Source organism: Bacillus rossius, chromosome 8 (genome assembly GCF_032445375.1).
Source record: "Bacillus rossius redtenbacheri isolate Brsri chromosome 8, Brsri_v3, whole genome shotgun sequence".
NCBI lineage: Eukaryota > Metazoa > Arthropoda > Insecta > Phasmatodea > Bacillidae > Bacillus > Bacillus rossius.
The window spans coordinates 65,673,704-65,694,074 of NC_086336.1; the positions used below are offsets into that span (position 1 = coordinate 65,673,704).

At 39.3% G+C, this 20,371-nt stretch overlaps 1 protein-coding gene across 6 annotated transcripts in view; it reads left to right on the forward strand.

Annotated features, from left to right (window-relative positions):
• Nucleotides 1-9,009, forward strand: part of LOC134535110 (uncharacterized) — a 94,193-nt gene extending 85,184 nt beyond the window's left edge. For 5 of the 6 annotated variants that reach the window (XM_063374027.1, XM_063374026.1, XM_063374030.1 and 2 more), the window contains 5 exons: nucleotides 504-729; nucleotides 969-1,106; nucleotides 2,210-2,362; nucleotides 3,482-3,613; nucleotides 4,727-9,009. In XM_063374027.1, the coding sequence (XP_063230097.1) occupies nucleotides 504-729; nucleotides 969-1,106; nucleotides 2,210-2,362; nucleotides 3,482-3,613; nucleotides 4,727-7,752 (3,675 nt within the window). In that variant the 3' untranslated portion in view covers nucleotides 7,753-9,009. The remainder of the gene's footprint in view (nucleotides 1-503; nucleotides 730-968; nucleotides 1,107-2,209; nucleotides 2,363-3,481; nucleotides 3,614-4,726) is intronic. The other variant, XM_063374028.1, reaches the window with a different exon arrangement.
• The last annotated feature ends 11,362 nt before the right edge of the window (nucleotides 9,010-20,371 follow it).

Here is a 20,371-nt window from a genome sequence, read left to right on the forward strand (position 1 = left end):
CAATAGATTCACAGTAATGCCTTAACAGTGTCTACATGGTCTACTAATCGCTAGTATCTCACTAGCACTTGTTCGTACGTGGATACTAGTGGGGGTACAGGGTTGGGAGAGTTACTCTGGCTACATGCAAATACAATTTGTGTACCAATGGCTATTATATCAGTAGAAGATTTGAAACAATGTGGCCTGCAGCACCTTCACAGCTGGCCCTTATATGGCGTTTTAATATTCTAACTTTAAGTTCTAGTGAAGGACAAATGGTTGATGGTTCATTAATTGTTCATAAGATTGTGCACTGGATTTAACTTTTGCAAAAACCATCGAGCTAAGTGTCCTTTAATGCATTTTCAACACAGATTATCAAAGACGGGTTCCAATACAGAATTTTACCAAGTGGGGAGCCATGGCATAAAATTCCCTGATCCATATGACTTCTTTCCTGGATGCTTCACTTTTCTCCACCAATGGGTGGCGACTGACTATGGCTGCTCGGGGGTGTGCAGACGATAGTGCGCGTCGCGCCGTTCCCCTTCGCCGAGGTGGGCGAGCTGCGCGACAGGTACCTGTACAACATCACGCCGTGGACGCAGACCGTGTCGACGGCCGCGCGCCGGGGGCTGCGCCTCTTCTACAGCGACGACGACGAGGAGTCCAGCGAGGACGAGGAGAAGATGGCCGTGGCCGCCGCCTACGGCATCGCCGCTGTCTTCCGCTCGCCGCGCCGCAGAGGTAGCACGCTTCACCGCTGCACACCCTGCATTCCTAACTACCCTACCCTGTGGCCCTTGTTGTGTTCTAGAGCTCTTCGAGTGGGCACAATTATTGGCCTTGCCAAACTGTTATATTACCTAATTCAACATATTTTCAAGGTCCAATAAAGAGCGAGCATGCTGAGCACTAAGGATCTCCATTGAAAGCATGACTGTTGATAATGAGTAGAGTGAAGCGTTGGTGGCCCGGCTGTGCAGACTCGCAGCGGGCGCCCTCGCCCGGCAGCCTGCTGGCCGCGCCGGACCATGACCGCCTCGCCCTGGACGTGTCCGCGCTCAAGCAGCAGTACGCCAAGCTGCGGGAGCGACAGCGCCAGGCGCACATCATCCTCACAGGTACCCTGTGTTCCAACGATTCTTGTAATAAGGAAGATTTATTCTTGTGTGTAACAATTTAGCCCTCGGTATACAGCAATTGGTACGAGTCAGTTTGATAATGGAACCAAATGTTTAACAACCACGGTGCTGCCATCTGTAGCGGACGGCGCAAACCCAAGTTCACAAAGCCAAAGAGAAACTTAATAGTATTAACTGTTCAATTTATTTTAACAATGGGGACTGTAAATTAATAAAATTCCTTATCGAAAATCAAGAACAAAGCCAGTGATCTGTAGTTTTCAAGTCTATTTCGCTTTTATCAAAGCCGTTTAATTATATACTTTAACTTTTTGTTTTTCAAATAGAACGTTTCACTCGTCTACGAAGCTGCTCCGGCAGCGAATTTTAGCGGCGGGTGCGGAAACTATGTTTGATTCGCTTTCAGAAATGTAGTCAAAAACGCAATTTGCATATATTTATCATGTTCGGCATTGTTTCAAAGAATTCTACATTAAACTTTGTATCATAGTTTTGTATTGTAAGTTTATTTCCAACATGAGAACACACGAATTTGTTCGTTACCGAGGTCAGATGTAGCACATCACTAGCAAGTACTGAATGACTCGCTCACATATATTTTTTTTTACACACACCATTGCTAGTAACACTGTATGTCACAGAGAAACTCGATAGTAGAATAAGAGATGGATACACACACAGAAAACAACCCAAAATCAGTCGGTGTCTAAAGTTAAATTCATGGACAGCACTGAGAATTCCGTGTTAATGAATTAGTCATGAAAAACATACCACAGGACAGGTGAACACAGTGGGCTGACGACGAGACATTTGCAACAAGGACGAAAGATAAACCTTGGACAACACACCGACAAACACACGAATCCAATGATGATACTAAACATATATTCTGGACACCACAATGACATCACAGTAAGCTTCCCAAGACGAACTGCTGCAATGTTTTGGGAACTGACATCTGCTCCCGTAATCAGTGCAGACACACTTACAGCAGACACTGGAAATGAAAGTAAAGTCAGCCCCAGCGTGGATTGCGAAGGTAAAGAGTTGTGGTGTAGTGGCAGCCCTGGTTGTGCCCGCAGCAGCCTGCTCGCGCCAGACCCTGGGACCGTCCATGCCGACACCCGTCGCCATGAACCACCTGCTGCTGGGCAAGAGCGCACTGCTGGGCGTGCGAGGCCGCCGCCTGGGGCCTCCTCCCGGGGCTGTGCCCCCGCTCCGGTCTGCCCCGCCAGGTGAGTCCGCCTCGCCACTCACTCACCGCTCTGCTACCATTTGCCCCAAACCAACACCCCGCCATCCTTTACAACTCGAGGGTGTGTGTATTCCCACATCAGCTCACTGATGATGCTGCTGCCAACTGCGATTTAAGCAAGTTCCTTCTGAGCTAAAATATAAAACTTCAACTATCGTGATTCCACATCATTTAGGGTTAATGATAATATACTACATTTATTACAGGTTATAGGTATGTTAAATAATTTGTTTTAAATTTTACATTGATGACACTCGTATGTACTCCCTCTGCTCGCACAGGCCGTTATGCCCCCGCTCTGCCTCACTGAGGTATGTTTGCAATTAACAGAGTGATATGAACAAGTGTAGTGTGGTATGGGTTAGTGCAGAACCTCGAGCGATCGACACCACTGGTTGGTCGATTTCTGCCTGAGAATCGATTATTACTGTAACTGCATTTGCAATTGCATTTTCCTATAATCAATTAAAGTTAAGAATTTTTAATCACATAAATAATGTTTTAATATATGATACCTTTTGTTAATTTGTACGATTAGACCCGAAGCATGGATTGGCATACCCCGCTGCACACGGCACGTTTGGACGCAAAGCCATATGGCTAGTAGCGTTGTTGTTTGGTGTCGCCATAGAAGTGCCAGAGGAACAAACATAGCTGCAAATAGCAATTCAGTTACACTAATATATTCTAATTGTTACACTTTTCGTTATGCTCTGGAGACATCGCGTTGACTTATACAACTGGCTGTAAAGTTTTACCTCAATAAATTTCATCTCGATTACAGCACAATTTTTTTTCTTTTAAAACGTAGTATTCCAGCCGAGTAACTACAAATAGTTGCTCAATTTTTGAATGCCGCACAGGCATAACGTTGTCAAGAATTATATAATTTTTTGTATACATCCCCCTTCTTTAAATTCTGGTGTGGACTTCTCTGCTTGCATGATTGCTGAAAGAGTTGTGAATTTAACCATCCTTTAAAAACCTATCTGCTTTAAGCTAAGTTTTTAGCTCCATGTGTCCCATGGGAGTAAGACCTGCCTGGCAACAGCTGCTCCACACGAGCTCGAAGGGCGAGGAGGGGACAAGTGGGGTGCAGTGTCCGCAGGCCGGGTCGCCAGGACGCCCCATGCCGAGCGCCGGCCACACCCGGGGGAGACGCTGCACTGGAAGGACGCGGCCCGACGGCGCCAGGGCAAGGCGACTGACGGCACCGACTTCCCGGCACCAGGTAGGCGCACGCCAGTCTCTCGGCGGCCGTCATGGGGAGGAACGATCCTAGTGTTGCTTGGGCTTGGCGTCTCGCCCACAGCTAGGTCGTTACAGATGGCAACACACTGAACTGAATAAGGATGGACTCGGCTATGTTGTGAGGGACCAGCCCACCATTCAGGGTCCGCTGGTCCGGGTCTACATGTGGTAGTGCGGCGCGAGGCAACCGTGAGCTTTGAGCGATAACTGTAACAATGCAAAGCGGAGAAATGAAGACAAAGTTGTAACATAAGTCCTTTGAGCGCTTTCAACTAAATGTACCTGGTGTTCCATATCTAAAAAATTATTCTGAAAACACAAATGTCAGCCTTCTTCACTCCAATGAAAATGCAGTCTTAAATGCTTTTTGTAAACAAGCGTCGCTCTCTGCACACAGTATGTGTGCCCCGGTGGGCAGGGCCTTAACTGGCGTGATCTTGGGAGCCCACGGAGAACTGAAGTAAGGATGGCTGGAGTGGGTCGCCAACCCAGGTGTGCGCCTGTCAGTACCACTGTCGAGTCGGGCACCAACCAGAGCCCTGTTCCAGAGGTCCTGAGACCATTGTGACATCAAGTCTATATTACTGTACCCCGTGTTTACGTGCGCAACTGTGACACACTAAACATATTTAACCTAGCAAACTCAAGATTTTTTCATGAAATATTTATTATTATTGTTACTAAAAACCTTTTGTTTAGTAGATAATAATGGTTTTCTGTTATGTACTAAGCAAACATATATATATTTAAGGTTTGGCCATGGCAATTTATTTTATAAGTTCTGTTTTAACATAGTACTAACTCACTTATTTTGAAGACATTACATTTTCCTCATCAAAGAAAAGCAATAATTTTCTGTGTATAACAAGTCATGTTTTAATACAAGTCAAAAGAGAAAGATAAGTTTACAATTTCTCAAGTTTAAGGACTGTGGAATCTGCCCTGGTATAAGATATAACATGAAATGGTGGGGTCCGACTTCTAAATAATTTTCTTTACACAGTGGCATGAAAGACCAGTACTCTGGAGTTGGGGTCTGGCCCTGTTAGTCTGGGTGTGGGACGCCTCAGTTCTCTGAACATTGTTTCTGCAGGCCCCGGGGACACGAAGGAGAGAGAGGCGCCCGAGCAGGACGGCAGCGATGACGACACCGCCGGCAGCAGCAGCAGCAGCAGCACTTCGACGGAGCTCTGCGACGAGCCGGATCGCCTCAGCGACTTCGACTCCGAGGAGCCCACCAGCGTCAGCGACGCTTCCTCCTATGCTCCGCCCTCAGACAACTTGCTGAAGATTCCACCCCCTTCCACTGACGTCTCGTCATCTCCTTCCCCGGAACTGTGTCCGCCAAAAAGAGCCTCCAAAGGACGCACCTCGCCAGCCAGCGACAGGGTCGAAGATGATTCTGAAGTTCCATCAGCAGTTATATTTGCAGAACCAGATTTGCCTTCACAAGCCACAAACCATTCAGCAGTTAGAAAAGTCATCCCCTCCCCATCAGATTCAGGCCCAGGACTTGCATCTCAGACAAGATGCGTGTCTAAAGACTTGCTAGTCCCCGCCCTCAATATGGCAGATACAGACATGGTGCAGGCAGAAACTACTCCTAGCCAGACCCAAGCTTTTACAAACGAGGATGAAATGAAATGTGGTTTGCTTGAAAAACCAACCGACACTAAAATTCAGCATCATATTTACCACAAAAGTATGCAGGGCTTGACTAACATCATGAATGAGATATGTTCAACAGACGCAGATCAACTTGCCGAAGAAAATATTCCTGCAGATGAAAATTCCATGAAAAGGGGCATCGACCTGCTCTCTCCCTCTTCACGTGAACTCTACTGTGGACAGCTGATTACTACAGCTCCTACTGAAGGAACTGATGGCACTTACAAGTCCAGGGAGTGCACTTTGCACTCCATCAGTGACATGATTCAAGGCATAACTGCAGCGAACAACATGAACGAACAGCAAGAAATTAGTAGAGGGCCAATTACTGTGTCATCATTAAATAAAACAAAAACTTTAAAGGATACAGACAATAATCATTCAACGGATAATTTTCCTCTCTTGTCACCAGTAGAAAGTATGAACGCTCAAGAGCTTGAGCACTGTGTGTTTAACATCAATCCCATTTACAAAGATCGACAAACAGAAGATCTATATCCTACCAAGGTCATCAATGGCAAAAACATCTTCGACAAAGCTGTAGGCACAAATGAAATGGAAGGTGATGATTCAATAGGTGTTGATTCTGTTACAGACCCTAATGAAGAAACGCAAGCACTTACGACAGTTATAATACAAAGTGACAGTGGCGAGAATATGAGGGAACTGTCGGAAGTAACAGAAGAGTACTCTTTGAACGAAATTGGACGCAGGAAGAGTGAACGAGCACTAAAAATAATTCAGGAAAACTTTGAAATACTTCAGCGCATCACTCAGTGCCAAAGTCGTCATTCCGATCGAATGTTGGATGCAGAGACAAGCAATAGCGACGATGTAAGCTCATCAAACAGTGATCAATATAGAGATGATTTACATTTAGTTATCTTTACAGACAAAACAGTTGGCACCACCCAGCAGCCTGAACTCTCAGAAAGCAGGAACGATGATGATTCTGTCAACAGTGTCTTTGGTCCAAGACCAACTTCCACAACACATCTGACTGAAAAGTCACAGTTTTTTAACTCATCACAAGAGAAACAATTTCAGAGTCAACTGTCAGTTGAAGTGTCAGAACGAAAATATGCTAGATCAAAATCACAGGATAATTTTACATTCAATAACACTGGGTCTGAAACACAAGCAAAACCTATAATTTTAATTGAAAAAAATAATAAATACAAGCAAGTCCCAACTTCATTTAAACCCAAACTTTTATGTAACACTACACCACAGAGTGAACGACCAGTAGCTTTTCCATTAAATGGTAGAGATGACAACACAAAAGATAAAAATATAGTTGAAGGTAAAATCCACAATAATAAAGATTTGGTATCAAGAAGCAGTAATATTTCACAAAAATCTGAAGCAAGTTTAGAAGAGCTGGACTCGAAACTGCTAAGCCTGGAGGAATATCACTCAAAGGCACGTAATGAAAATTCTGTTCTTTTAAGTTTTGCACCATCAGACTACAGTGATAAATTCCATTCCAATTATGTAGTGGAGCCTAGTGAAACTAAACTGAATGGAAAAGAATCAATGTCTCACCATTACAGCCGATTAGATGACAAGAGGCGATCCACAATCCACACTTTTGACTCGAATGACAGAGATGCTCTGAGGTCATTCAACACATCGTTTCAAAAGTCTTGCACTACTATAGCAGCCGATAAATGTCAGGATGACATAATTATTGAAAAATGCAAGCCACACACTAATGAAAGGCTACCCCACACTTCATTTAATAAAAATCTGAAGCAATTTGTGGGTGCAAAAGATTCTCCCTCATCACCTGGCTCCACTATGAGAAACATTGACACTTTGCCAGAAGATGATGTACACAAAGAAGCACAGAAGGAAACAACAGCTTGTGATGATTCATACCCTGGTGCTAAACTAGAGAGTTACTTGTTCCAACATCAAACCACCTTTTCTTCAGAATTGTATTCCCAAGATGTTCAGAATTCGTCTTCTAAGCGCTGGAGTACAGGAGCACCGAGCTCTGACGTCACAGACCGTCCAAACCCGAGCACAGAGGACACGGGTGCTCCGCAGCGTTCCCACTCCAGCACCGAGGGTGTATCCACCAAGTCACTGTCGTCTCTGACGCTGGGCACCAACGAACTGTCCACACCTCCACTCGTCGACAGAGTATCTGACGTGGAACCCGGCCCTCGAAGGATGCCGGCGGACCGCGCTCCCAGTGAAAGTGCCTACGTCGTCACGGGCGAGGACCGTGTTTCCGCCGCCGCCCCCAAGGAGGCGGACATCGAACTGTTTCCGTGCGGCTCGAGGAGCGGTCGGGCGGTGGTCAGCCCCACGCGGGGCGGCAAGAAGTACGACCCCTTCCCGCCACGCGCTACCCTCCGCCAGCCCAGGGAGGTGGGCATCAAGCTGGGGCTGTACTCCGCCACGTCCGACGCAGACAGGAGGAACTCCAGCAAGAAGCCATGAGAACACACTCACACACTTCGCTGTCAATTTACCGTTGTCTTACTTGAATCATTGCATTGCTATGTATTGTTTCACACTGACCTCACTGTTGACATCTATAGCAGCTATTTATCTTAGAAGAGACAATCTCCAACACATTGTAAGTTTTCACGTGAGTCTGATTCATTTATTCTTATAGAGATCATTTGTCTCAGTACATATTTTGTGAGTTTACCTTTAACTAAGCTCTATATACGTTTGTTTTGCACTTACTACATAGAAAGCTCTTTATCTGTGGATTTTCTGTTTATTTTTCTTATATGATCAGTGCATGATAAGAATTTCCCAATATCATTAACAACAAATATAATTGGGTAATATACATTTATCACGAGACAAAATGGAAACCAACAATAAGTATTAATGCTCACTGCATTTATGCATACATTCAGCTTAGGTGAACAAAAGAAAATAGATCAGAATTAAGTTTATCCAACTATTCCATGATAAATGTCTGGTCTGAACTGCAGTTCAGTAGAAAATATAACTTGTGCATGGACTATTACTGTGTCGCTGAACCAACATTGTGATAAAAAAAAAACCTACAGAGGTTTCCTCATGCACTCACATTTTTTTGTGCCGGAGGATGAGATTATTAATAGAGTGGGCAACAATGCCCCACATCAGAGTTTAAGGCTCATGACAATATGTAATTAATTTGTAATGGATAGTTTGAGTTTAGTGGGTAATTTTAGAGAGGAAAAAAAAAGATGTTGGTAAGTTCTAAAAACAGTTGCTCGTTACTCCCCACAGTATTCTTGTGCAGACACTGGCCTTGTCAGATGCCTCACCGTGTCGGCACAGGTGTCTTCGCGCCAAGCAATACGGTTCGCAAGCTACTGTGTCCCTGCGAGTGAAATGGTTGGTAGCAATGCTCTCTTGCATCTAGCTGATCATGCCTTTAGACTAGTTTTGTAAAAGAAAAAAGTTGTTAGCCTCAAGTGCCAAATGCTACTGGTTGAGGATGCGAGTACTGCGCTGGCTGTATGTCAAGTTGCTAGCAAGTACCAACAGCAGCCTGCTGTGCCAACTTGTTCTGCCAAACTAGCGAGTCAGGTCGAGGAGTCGGAATCCACAGAGGTATTTTTAGTAATGCTCTGCTCTAAAAAGATGTTTATTGTAAAAAAAATTATAAGAGTCAATCCATTGCAAAAGAATATTACTTAATCTTAAAGTGTATCATATTTATTTTAGCAATAAAATTTGGTTAAGTAAAAATCAATTAGTTTGATTTTATATACAGTGCTAAGTTATTTTTATAAAATGACTAACTTTTCCAATTTGAAATAAGAAATAGTGAAAATTGCCTTGCCATTACAGCAAATACAACAAATCTAAAATTATAAACATTAAAAAGAGTGTTTGGAAAAAATCAACCACCTGGTTGGTCCCACTACAGTGAAACCTCATAATTTGTACATAATGTCAAAACAAAATAAAAATTGGCTCACTGTTCATCTGGACGGTGTATAATATAGTATACTAATATACATTTAATACTCAAACCATACCCAAAATACATGACATAAAAAACACATATATTTTTAATTTTTGATTAAATTAATTCATCTAATTTGTATTGTATGGATAAATAAGCAAGTATTTAAAGTGTTTAAAAAAAAATCTGAAAAATAATTTACACATCAAATAATTTTGCATTTTATCTCAATATTAGTTTACCCTCTATTACTAGTTAATAAATATTACAAAACAAAAAATAAATATTATCAACTTCAAAAAAAGACACAAAAACAGAGACCCAAATGTGACGCAGAACTTAAGTACAGCTGCAAGGAATAGCTCCAAAAACATTAGCTGTCGCAAAGGGGGCTCAGATTCTCGACTTCACGCCTAGGGCGCCACCACACGTGTTGCGGGCATGCGGCGACTCTGCTCTCAGGGCTGTGACGTCACCAGTGTGCAGCGAGCCCCCCCCCCCCCCCCCTGTACGGCCCCTCTCAGCGGGGGTCACACTCCACGAAGCAGGCCCACACGCCCCAGTCTCCTCCCCGCGTGGCCACGCGCACTAAACACACTGATACATTAACGAAATGAAACGTAAATAAAAACAATCTGCTGCTCGGGCAAGCCCTGAAGTTAAAGAAGAATGGTTTATTGTATATAAAAATAGCCAGATGGACGCTGATTGGTAGTCGTCGAGAGTTGCCGATGACGGGCGCGTGAGGCTCCTTCCTCGGGAAGCCTTCTTTTCACAGACGAGAGAGCCAAAACCCGAAGTTCATGCTTTTTTCCCCGTATCTTTAATATAGCTATCCTAACCAAATCAACCGTCCAAAATGTTTTAAAGTATTTATAATGTTGCTAACCTAACCTAAATGACATTAGCATGCTTTTATCAACACCGTCATATTTATTTACAATGAACAAAAAAAAAAAAACCGAAGACGCACGATCGGGCGTTTGGCTCTCTCGTCTGTGAAAAAAAGGCTTCCCTCCTTCCTCAGGCAGCGACGGCGACCGACCGCCTTCCGGCAACACTCACATCCGGCCAACGGCTATTACCACGTATTTAAATATGGCGTGCCACCGGAAACAAATGAACGTACATGAACCCATAATTAAATTAGCTTACTGGCTAAAAACAATAAAATTACATAATTAATTTAATATCAAATAAAGTCTGCCTCGGGAATGTTCGTCCACGCTCGGCATCGTTCGGGAGCGAAGCACTGAGACGCACCTAGGTCCCTCCCTAACCCGGACCCCTCCAAAATACACTTAGTTTTAGTTAGGTTAGGAAAATAAATAAATAAATAAATAAAATCACACCGGTTGGCGCGGGCCGACACACGCACACACGCGCGCGGGTCATAGAGGGTGGGGGTGGGTGGAGCCTACAGGGGTGAGACATGAAGCACATAGAGGTTAGGGAGGGCGCAGCCCCGGTTGACGTCACATATTACACATTTAAAGGGTACGTCCTCTAAATTGTGAAGGATTTTTGTCCAGTTTGAGTACATTTCATTTTATGAATAAGGAAATCTTTGATTTGGTACTGAAACCTAGCATTAAGAATAAGGAAATTTCTAAACAACTACATAATGTGGCAACGCCGGTGCCTACAAACAAACTCTAATCCCGTTCTTGTCACTCCAGCAAAGGACACACGATCCAATGGATGTGCCCATCACCCGTCATTCTCTCGAGTTCCCCGCGGCGGCCCAATGTGAGTGCATGTCTGGGCGTTGTGAGGGCTCAGAAACAACACAGCAAGATAAACTGCATTTCCTCCGTACCGGTACGAACAGTTACTCGACAGTATTACCCTGTTGTAGAGGCTGAGTGATTAAATTCATAGATTATCCTCGGTAAAATAATATATTACTGGTTTTATTTGGTTTCCTTTTATTTAATTACATCATACATATATTACAATTTTTTAAAACAAAGTTCAAGATGTTAAGTAAATGCCAACAATACTCTGTAAGACAGTAAGTAAATATTCTAATATTATAATTGCTTAAAAATTGCAAATTCAAAATACAATGAAATTTAAAATTTTACAAAATAAATTTACTTTTTTTTTTTTTTTTTTTATCATCGCTGACAGAAAATTCTGCAACTGCAATAGTGTTAATGGTTTGTTTTGGATGCTTGTACTTCACTATGACATCAGATATTGCTTTAAGTGAAATTGATAATCAAAAAGTATTTTGTATTTAAAAAAAAGATTTGTTGTAACCATAAATTTTTACAGCAAGAAACATTTTTAATACTGTAGATTAATTTCAATGAAAGTTTGCTGAATACAACGCACAAGAAATGCGCCTCTCTGGCCAGGCGAGTGTCGGCTGTGCGGGGGTCACGCGGGCCGATGAAGAGAACACTGCCACGTTTCATCCCCCCCCCCCCCCCCCCCCAACAAAAAAAATTGGTTGTCTGTAAAGTCGGTTTACGGACGATAGTTTAATGTGACGAGTGACGTAATAACAAACCATTGATGAAATGATTGCATACTTTTATGAATAAAACTGAATAATTTTTATTATAATAATAAAAGAATAAATACTTGAAATTATACTAGTGATCAGATTTTTAAAATGCAAGAATAATTAACCTTTATTGCCGAAATTGTTTTTGTAATAAGCAATGAAAACTACATTAACTTTTCACTTCACTTTATAAACAGTCGACGAAACAGGTCACGTGTAGATGACTTGTAATTAATTTTAAAAACTGGTGTTTAGCTATAAAGTTTAAATATAATAAATTATGAACAAGTTTTCGTGTAAATAAACTGTAATCAAATATCTATCATCAATTATATGAATCACCATAATTTTTTAGTCATTTGTAACATAACCTATTATTACTGCACTCGCCGACAGCGTAACGGAACACAGCGTAACGGAACAATGAGCGTAACGGGACACAGCGTAAAGGAACAATGTGCGTAACGGGACACTTTTTCGTGCGTGCAGCCGGCGTTCATCGATTTATTAGACGTCACGTCAAAAATAAATATAATTTTGTGAGAACAGCTATCTCAAAAGCTCACATGTGAATGCAAGGTTTCCAATATTATTATGCATACAAAATCATGAATATTTTCATTACAGTGGTGGCTGGTGGGTAGAATGAAAGTCACAATATTAAACAGACAATGAACAACAATAGACAATAAATGCATGGCTAATAATTTTGGAGAAAATATACAGGTGGTTAAGAGACCTCACCTCCAGAAATATCTAGGATTTTATTGGCAAAATAGTGACCACTTTGTTAGTTCATTTACCTGTTATATTTCTAGTCATTGTATCCATTTATTTTCGTATGATATGGCTTGTTCATTTAATTTATCTTAGTTCAAACTTGTATGCTTTAAGACTCTAAATATTTCATTAAAAAAACTAAAAAATTCACTGATGAGAATAAAAAAAATCCCTTCGGCATTGCCTACAGGGGTAGGTAGTTTTCGAAGTACCTATTTCTTCTGGAAAATGTTTTGGAAACTTCTATAAACTCCTGGAACATTTTTAAAACATAATGTGCATAACATCCTATATGTTCGCCAACATAAAAAAAAAATACTGATTAAAAATTTATCATATTCCATGCAGCAAAAATATTTTAAAATTTTAAACTGATTTCATCCAGTATTAAATGTCTTAACACATTTCATATTATGCCTACTAAGGTAGTTATGCAATTATTTTTGATCTTCAAATGCTATTTTTATACATTCAACCACTCATACGTAATCAAATAAAAAATTTTAAGGACAAATATTTAAGGTAATATTAAGATGGTTATCAATAAATTTTGACAAATTTGATAAGAAAGATTTTTTTTTTAGTTTCAACCCGTTTCTACAATAATAGTTCATTTCATCAAAAATTGTTTCTGACAAAGGTTTTAGATAAAGTTTAGGAGTTTTACAATATATTATAATGGGTTTGATAATATATATATATATTAAACAAAGTAATGACATTTTGTCTTTATACCCTTGTTATTTCCACCCCATGCAGTAATGATTTGTGATATAAAATTTAATTTAGACCAAAGTTTTCAACAATATTTAAAAAGTTCAACAAAAATAAATATTATCCCATAGAGTATGGTAGTTTTATTTATTTTCTTATTTCAACCCCAGGTTTTTTCAGCCCCTTGCAATAATGGTTTGCATTACCAAAAATTGTTTCAGGCAAAAGTTTTAGATAAAATTTATAAGATTAATACACAATTTGTAAAAATTCTATGTAATGCCTACAAAGGGAGCTATGTTTTTTTTGTCCTTCAACACTTGTTTTTTCTACCACTTGCAGTAATGGTTGCTCGTATAAAAATTAATTCAGACAAAACCTGTAGCTAATAATTAAAGGTTTTACAATAAAACAGAATGGATTTAATAGTGTACATGGTACGGAAATTATGAATTATTTTAAATTATACCCCTTTATTTTTTCAACCCCCTACAACAATGGTTTGTCTTAAAAAAAATTGGTTTAGACAAAAGTTTTAAGATAAAATTTATAAAATGGACAAACAAACTAAACATATTTCTAAGGATATTATGATTTTTTTTGTCCTCCTACGCTTGTTCTTTAACACCCCTTGCAGTTATGGTTGCTCATATCAAACATTTTCTGTGACAAAAGTTTTTGGTATTAGGCTACTCCTAAAAGTTATAATACGTTCAAACGGGTGTGGTATTCATCATATTATGGGAGTTATAGAAATATTTTCTGTTTTTCAAAAAACCTTTCCTATTTCTACCCCTTTGGTCGAATATTGCCTATTAACGAACTTTACCGAGATTTTCCACTATTAGATTTTATGTATCAATTTTGAGTTGATTGGGGTTCTGGGGTTCTGGGGTCTAGGGACCATGAAACGAAAAACTATATACCTAAACATTTTCCAAAAGTTGCATCATGGCAACGGCTACAATAGGAAGTATTTCTTTGAAATCTACATATATCTATATATATATATACTCTCTTTTCTATGCATAGAAGAAATTGGAGCAAGCACACATGTTTATGCTGCTACTTACAAAACACAATAACCCAAAAATAAAGCATTTGTATTAAAAGAACAAGCTACAAATAGCTATCATATTGTAAAATTGTGAAAAAATAATTAAATAATTAATTTAGGTAGAAATCTTAATTGTTTTGGTAGATACTTATGAATAACCTCAATTAAAAAATATATTAACAAGCTTAAATGAAAAAATACTATCAAAATATTTAAGACCCGCCTATGCACTCACAAAACTCACACATTTATCTTTTCAAGTTTGTGTGGAGAGAATACTTGTTTATAACATTTTCTGGTTTATTATTTAATTATTAAGAAAAATTCACCTATAATATGGTATACAAAAAACTGCTGCGTTAAGTACATATTCAATCACTGCTAGGTACATATTGACCTACCTATGCCCTGGGTCTATTTTTTTTTCATTTAACCTTTTTATTGTTATAACTTCAAGATTGTAGCCAATTATAAAATGGGGCTAAGGCCAATTTTTCAATATGTACACGCAGACATATCTAACGGAACAGTTTCTACAACAGCACACAGACGGAGTAGCACCTGTATGGATTGGCTCAGCATTGCTGAGCTCTTCCGTTAACCTTTCTCCCTTTTCACCAACAGAACCGAGTGAATGGCTGCGGTGGTAGCCATTGGTTAAAAAATGTTTCAAATACACGACTTTCCATCCAGTTATATTATTACTTTGTCGTTTATTTTTATTATAAATGTAAATTCTGTCAGTGCAATCGTCTGAACCGAATTGTTTGCCAATTGTTATCTACATGTCCGTGCATTGTGGAAGCAGCAGACGCAATAATGAAATTTCCCTCTAAATCCGCCTACGTTTCCACGCCATTGTAGAACGCCTAAATAAGTTACGTAATTCCAAACCTCGACGAATTTAACAAAGGCAAAAAAATTAATAATGTGCTACGAAAGGGAATCTGGCCGCAGAACAAAGCGGTGTTCAAAAATGTTAAACGATGCTAACTCAGACTTACCTGAGATTTTCCAGCACGTACAGCAGACATGATTGCAGTAACATACTGCCAGCACGGAGCAGCCTGCCTCGGCTTCCTCGCGAACAGTGGAAAGATCAATTAATTTGAACTAACGGTTATTCACATTACTATTGGTGATTCGAGTAACTATTGCTTATTAAAAATAATTCATAAATCAAACACTACAAAGAACAACAAGAACCGAAAATATAAACAATAAAACATCCAATGTAGCACGTGATTGGGGAAACCCCGCGACATGCGCACAGCCGTTTCATTATAATGTTTAAAATTTCACTCTGCAAATCCAATGATACGAGAGTCGTAGTAGCTGTAGCTGCACCGGAAGCGTATTCTACCGGCCGATGCAGAAACTAACTACATGTGAGTTGTTTCAAGAAATGCATTAAAAAAATATTGTGTATATTTATCACACTTGCTATTATTTTTAATAATTTTTCTGTGATTTTTCCTGACTGAATTTCGTGTTTTAAGTTTGTTGCAACATGAAAACACATAAATTTGCTTGTTACCGTAGTTAGATGTTTACACATCACAGAGTATTTAAAGATTCGCACACTTATTTTTTTGCTCGTGATCTGCGCCATGTTAGTTAGACACCCAATTTAGTGTTTGCATCGTGGAAAAAGGTTTTAATGACTGTATTTGTGATTAACGACGGAAGTTCTAGTTTATACTTACTAACCATCATCAGGCGTGGTCAAGCACCATTTCTCCAATGTTTTGGGCGTATAAAACATAGTAGTGGCAGGTTAAAAAAGTGACTTCACCTATGTCACAGAATGGGATTTCCTGAGAATTCTTAACTCCATGTTTGACCCAGACACTAAAAGATTTATTCCTCATTAACTTTAAGATGTCAAGCAGTACCTGTGAATTATTTCAGTTGCCGACTAGTAAATTGACTTTTGTCAGTATTGCAATGGTAATAGAGGTTGTATTCATTATTTTGAATGTAGAATTTTTTTTAGTTCAGTTTACTCTAGTTTAATCTTATATATAAAAATTAACCGCCGTGTGTTAGTCTGGCTAAAACTCGAAAACGGCTGGACCGATTTTAATAATTTTTGTTTTGTTTTGTTCGCCTTAATACAGGCGTGGTTTAGGGGAAAACAATTGGGAAAAACCCTAAATTTGCTATTTTTTTTTGTTACGCTTTCGCGCCTTAACTGCAGAACCGATCATCATTAAATTTTGCATACACGTTGTCAGGGGTACTGAAAAGGACATAGGGTACATTTTATCCAGAAATAAGTAATTGTTTAAAATATATTAATAAATACTTCAATATAAAACCAAACTAGCAACTGGTTCAAAATAAATTTCAGTTTAATATAGTGCTTAACACACAAACTTTCAGAAACAAGAACAATTCGAAACATTCTTTTTACCTTCAAACAATATAGGTAAAGTTACTGCCATTAAATGGCTTAATTTGCTATTACCGAGAATGTTGCCCACAAAACGTAATGATACTAATGTTTTATGGCATGTTGTACTCATAATAAAGGAAAATAAATTTTCCCCAAAAAAAGGGAATTCTTATAAAGTCCGAATCACGCAATTTGGACTATATTCAAAGGTGGCATCATATCACATTAATTCAGAATACACAGCTCAATAGTGGATTCTATGTTATTTTTAAAAAAATAAGGTGGGGTGAGAAATTCTAGAAGCAGAATGATCTACTTATTCTTATTGCAGATTACACTGGAAAAATGATTTTTGTTTCTGCAAGAAATAAGAAGAAAATTCCATAGAAGATAGTCTACTTCCTCAGTTCTTATTAGAGCCACTGTTTCGGCAAACTACAGAGATATAGACAGAAATAATGTCTCATGTATCAGAACACACAATTTAATTTTTCCCAGGTGAACATTTCAGAAATGTTGGTAATGTTAATGTGCAAACCTGAGGAAGTCACACCATTAAGTCAATCGCATATTCAAACAATAATGTTTCAAGGGGCTACTCTTAACCCAGATGTCACTCCTGTGTACCAGCCATAAATAAAATATCTTAAACCTGCTCATAACAAAGAGAATTTAGGGACATAACCTTTTGCCTTGATGTACTACAAGAGTCACAGGACCGAACATAGACAGCAAAACTATCTCCAGATCCAACTGATGATATGCATTCTATACAAGAGAAAGATCGGGTCTTTGCAAGGCCAGATATCACAAGATTATGATTTTTGGTTCATCCTTGTTTTCATTAATTTGTAGTTATGCGTGCAAGTTTCACTGTTCGACATCGTTGTATGAAGAGTGAACATGGTATCTACAAATATTTATTATCAATGGAGCTTGCTAGAGAGTTTATCTTGGCTTGAGATGTATCATCAACAGTAAGTTTAAAGATGGAAGCTCAACATTGGTGAACATAATTGTAAAAAAAAAAAAAAAAAAAGCCTTGCTTATATAGTTTTGATTGTGCAAAATATTTTTTGATACATCAGAGAAAATATATCATGGTACACTTAATAAAAGCATACAACTAAAGCAAGCAAAAAAACACACAGTAGGCAACTGACTGTTTGATTGACTAATAGCAAATGCAAAATAACAAAGTTTTAATTTGATGTACCAATGCCAGCAATGATAATAAAATTTAATATATGTTAATGATTACAAATAAAATAATTATTAGACAACTACATTGCACTATTCCTGGTTTATCACATAGAGTGTATAAATATCAGTAATTATGTAAAGCTTTTAAAGAAATCATATTTACTTTAAGTGACACATAACTAAAACATTGTGAGCTATATTGTGTACACCTTAGTCACATATTTAATGAATATAGTTTAAAATGTTGACTTTGAGTTTATAGAAAAGTAAAGTTAATATTATTACAATACTATTTGCTTCAGCAGTAGTCTGTATTAGTTTAAAAAAAACTAAATGCACATATATAATATTTATTTATATAAAATGCACCACCATTCTCAACCTGAGATCCTTTCACATGTCTTGATAGATTCTTCTCATTTACACTACACAAACTTCACCCTACTCCTGTACAACAGTCTTCCATCTTCTCAAATAACTAATGCATCACAGTTAGGAATCGTTTTCCTCTTTCTTGCTGTTCTGTCTTCAGAGCAAAATACAGGAAACTATATCGTCTTCTTAGTCTCTGGCGGACCGCTGTCGTCTCTTTCCGTGTCATCCTGCTGATTAGGGTGAATATCATTTGTGGTGGCTTCTTCCTCTTCTTCGGGCATCTTTCCCAAATGTTCAATTTCATATTCCTCCTCCTTGGCCTGTGCCAAATTGTACTCTTCCAGTAACTTGGCTTCCTCTTCGGCCTGCTGCTTCTTCAGCGCTCCTGGCAGCCAGAAACATGCGTTCACAAGGCGAAGCAGCACCCAAGCACATAGGGCCAGGAAAAGGTAGGAACCCGATGTCACTATCATCTGCCAGATATTTACTCTTACTTCCTGATGCTTCATGTCTCCTGTTAATTTCCTACACTCTCTCAGGAGTGCTTGTGTTATTATAGTTTGCACACAAGCACACTTGAATCAAAATAAAATAAAGCTAACTACTTACTATTGGATAATGGAGATTGTATCATTACACTCGAATACGTTTCCACATACCAGAAGCGAGAATACCGACCATTAATTATTTGCATGCTAAAGTAAAAATAAGTGTGTAGCACTCGACCGTAGAAAGCTAGAAGCTATTTGTAAATTCTGAATTAATTCGACGAAAGCTACCACATCGCTGGCTACTCTCTCCTTTCTCACTGCTAGGACAGTCGACCTGAAAGAGGACGCGAGAACGCACTTGTGGCCGCCATCGATCGGTGGGTCGATAGCTTCACTTGCCATGCATCACGCGATCGTCGCGTGAGCTGCCATAGTAACGATGTCCACAACATTGAGAAATGTGAGGGTGACCAGTTGGTAGCAAGATTAGAATTGCCTTCTCAAGGTGTCGGAAATCACTCTAGTTGTGTTATTGTTGGTAGGAAAACTCACTTTGAATTTTCGTAAACTTTTAGGAGGTAATTAATAGAAGTATTCAAAAGTTCAAAGTTCAGTTTCTTCTTTGTGAAAATGAATTTTTGATGAACATACAGTATAATTCCGATAATCCAGTATTCGTTAGTCCGAAATTCCAAATGGTCGAGCATCAGCAAATAAGTAAAATTAAACTAAACCAAAAACAAAAATGCTTTAATCGTATTTACATAAGTAGTAGTCGAAAGCACTCGGAGCAGTCTTAGGTCATTCTGGACTAATCGGTATGAGTAGGGTACCTCGGAAATGTAAATACAAGCCTTTTAAACTTAACATGAATTAATGAAGTAGGAATAATAACTTTGTAAATACAAAAATGGATTTTTAACAAGGTAATCGACAAAAAATAAAAAAAAATTACTAAAATGCAATATTAATAATTACAAAATATGACATCTATTAAAAATTAAATATAGACAACCTCATGTTGGGGCCCCATTAAAAATTTATATTTCGACAGGTGGTATTGCCGACTGACATGTTAATTCTTTTCTCCGCAGGGAATAAAACAAAGTTCTTTGTTAACGACTTTCAAACCACAGGGCATCTTACTATGACTTCGAACTATTCAGCGACATTACATCGCAGCAAAGTTCGTGTACACGCAGAAACCAACCGGCCGACTACCACCAGTAGTATTCGATCAGAATGTACTCTCAAATTGGTCCGTGGCATTTGCGAGAAACTTTCGCAAACAAGTTGGAGATCTTCATCGCTGGTAACAAGCTTCTTCAAAAAACACAACCCCACCTTTTTCTTGTCCTGCCAGGCCGAGCCTTCGGACTCCCAGGCCTGAGCCTCGTGCACAATCATGGACTCCAGGTCCTAGCTCCTCCACGGCCGATTAGCGAATCCCACAGCTGAGCGCTAGTCTCACTATCCGCGCGGCGATTCCCACCTCCGCTTCCTGACATCATAAGCCAGGCGCCGGAGATGTTCTTGTACGCAAGCAACCACAGCCACTGCAGGTGTGTGTCTGTGCTCACCAAAACTGTAGCGCGACCCATCATAGTTT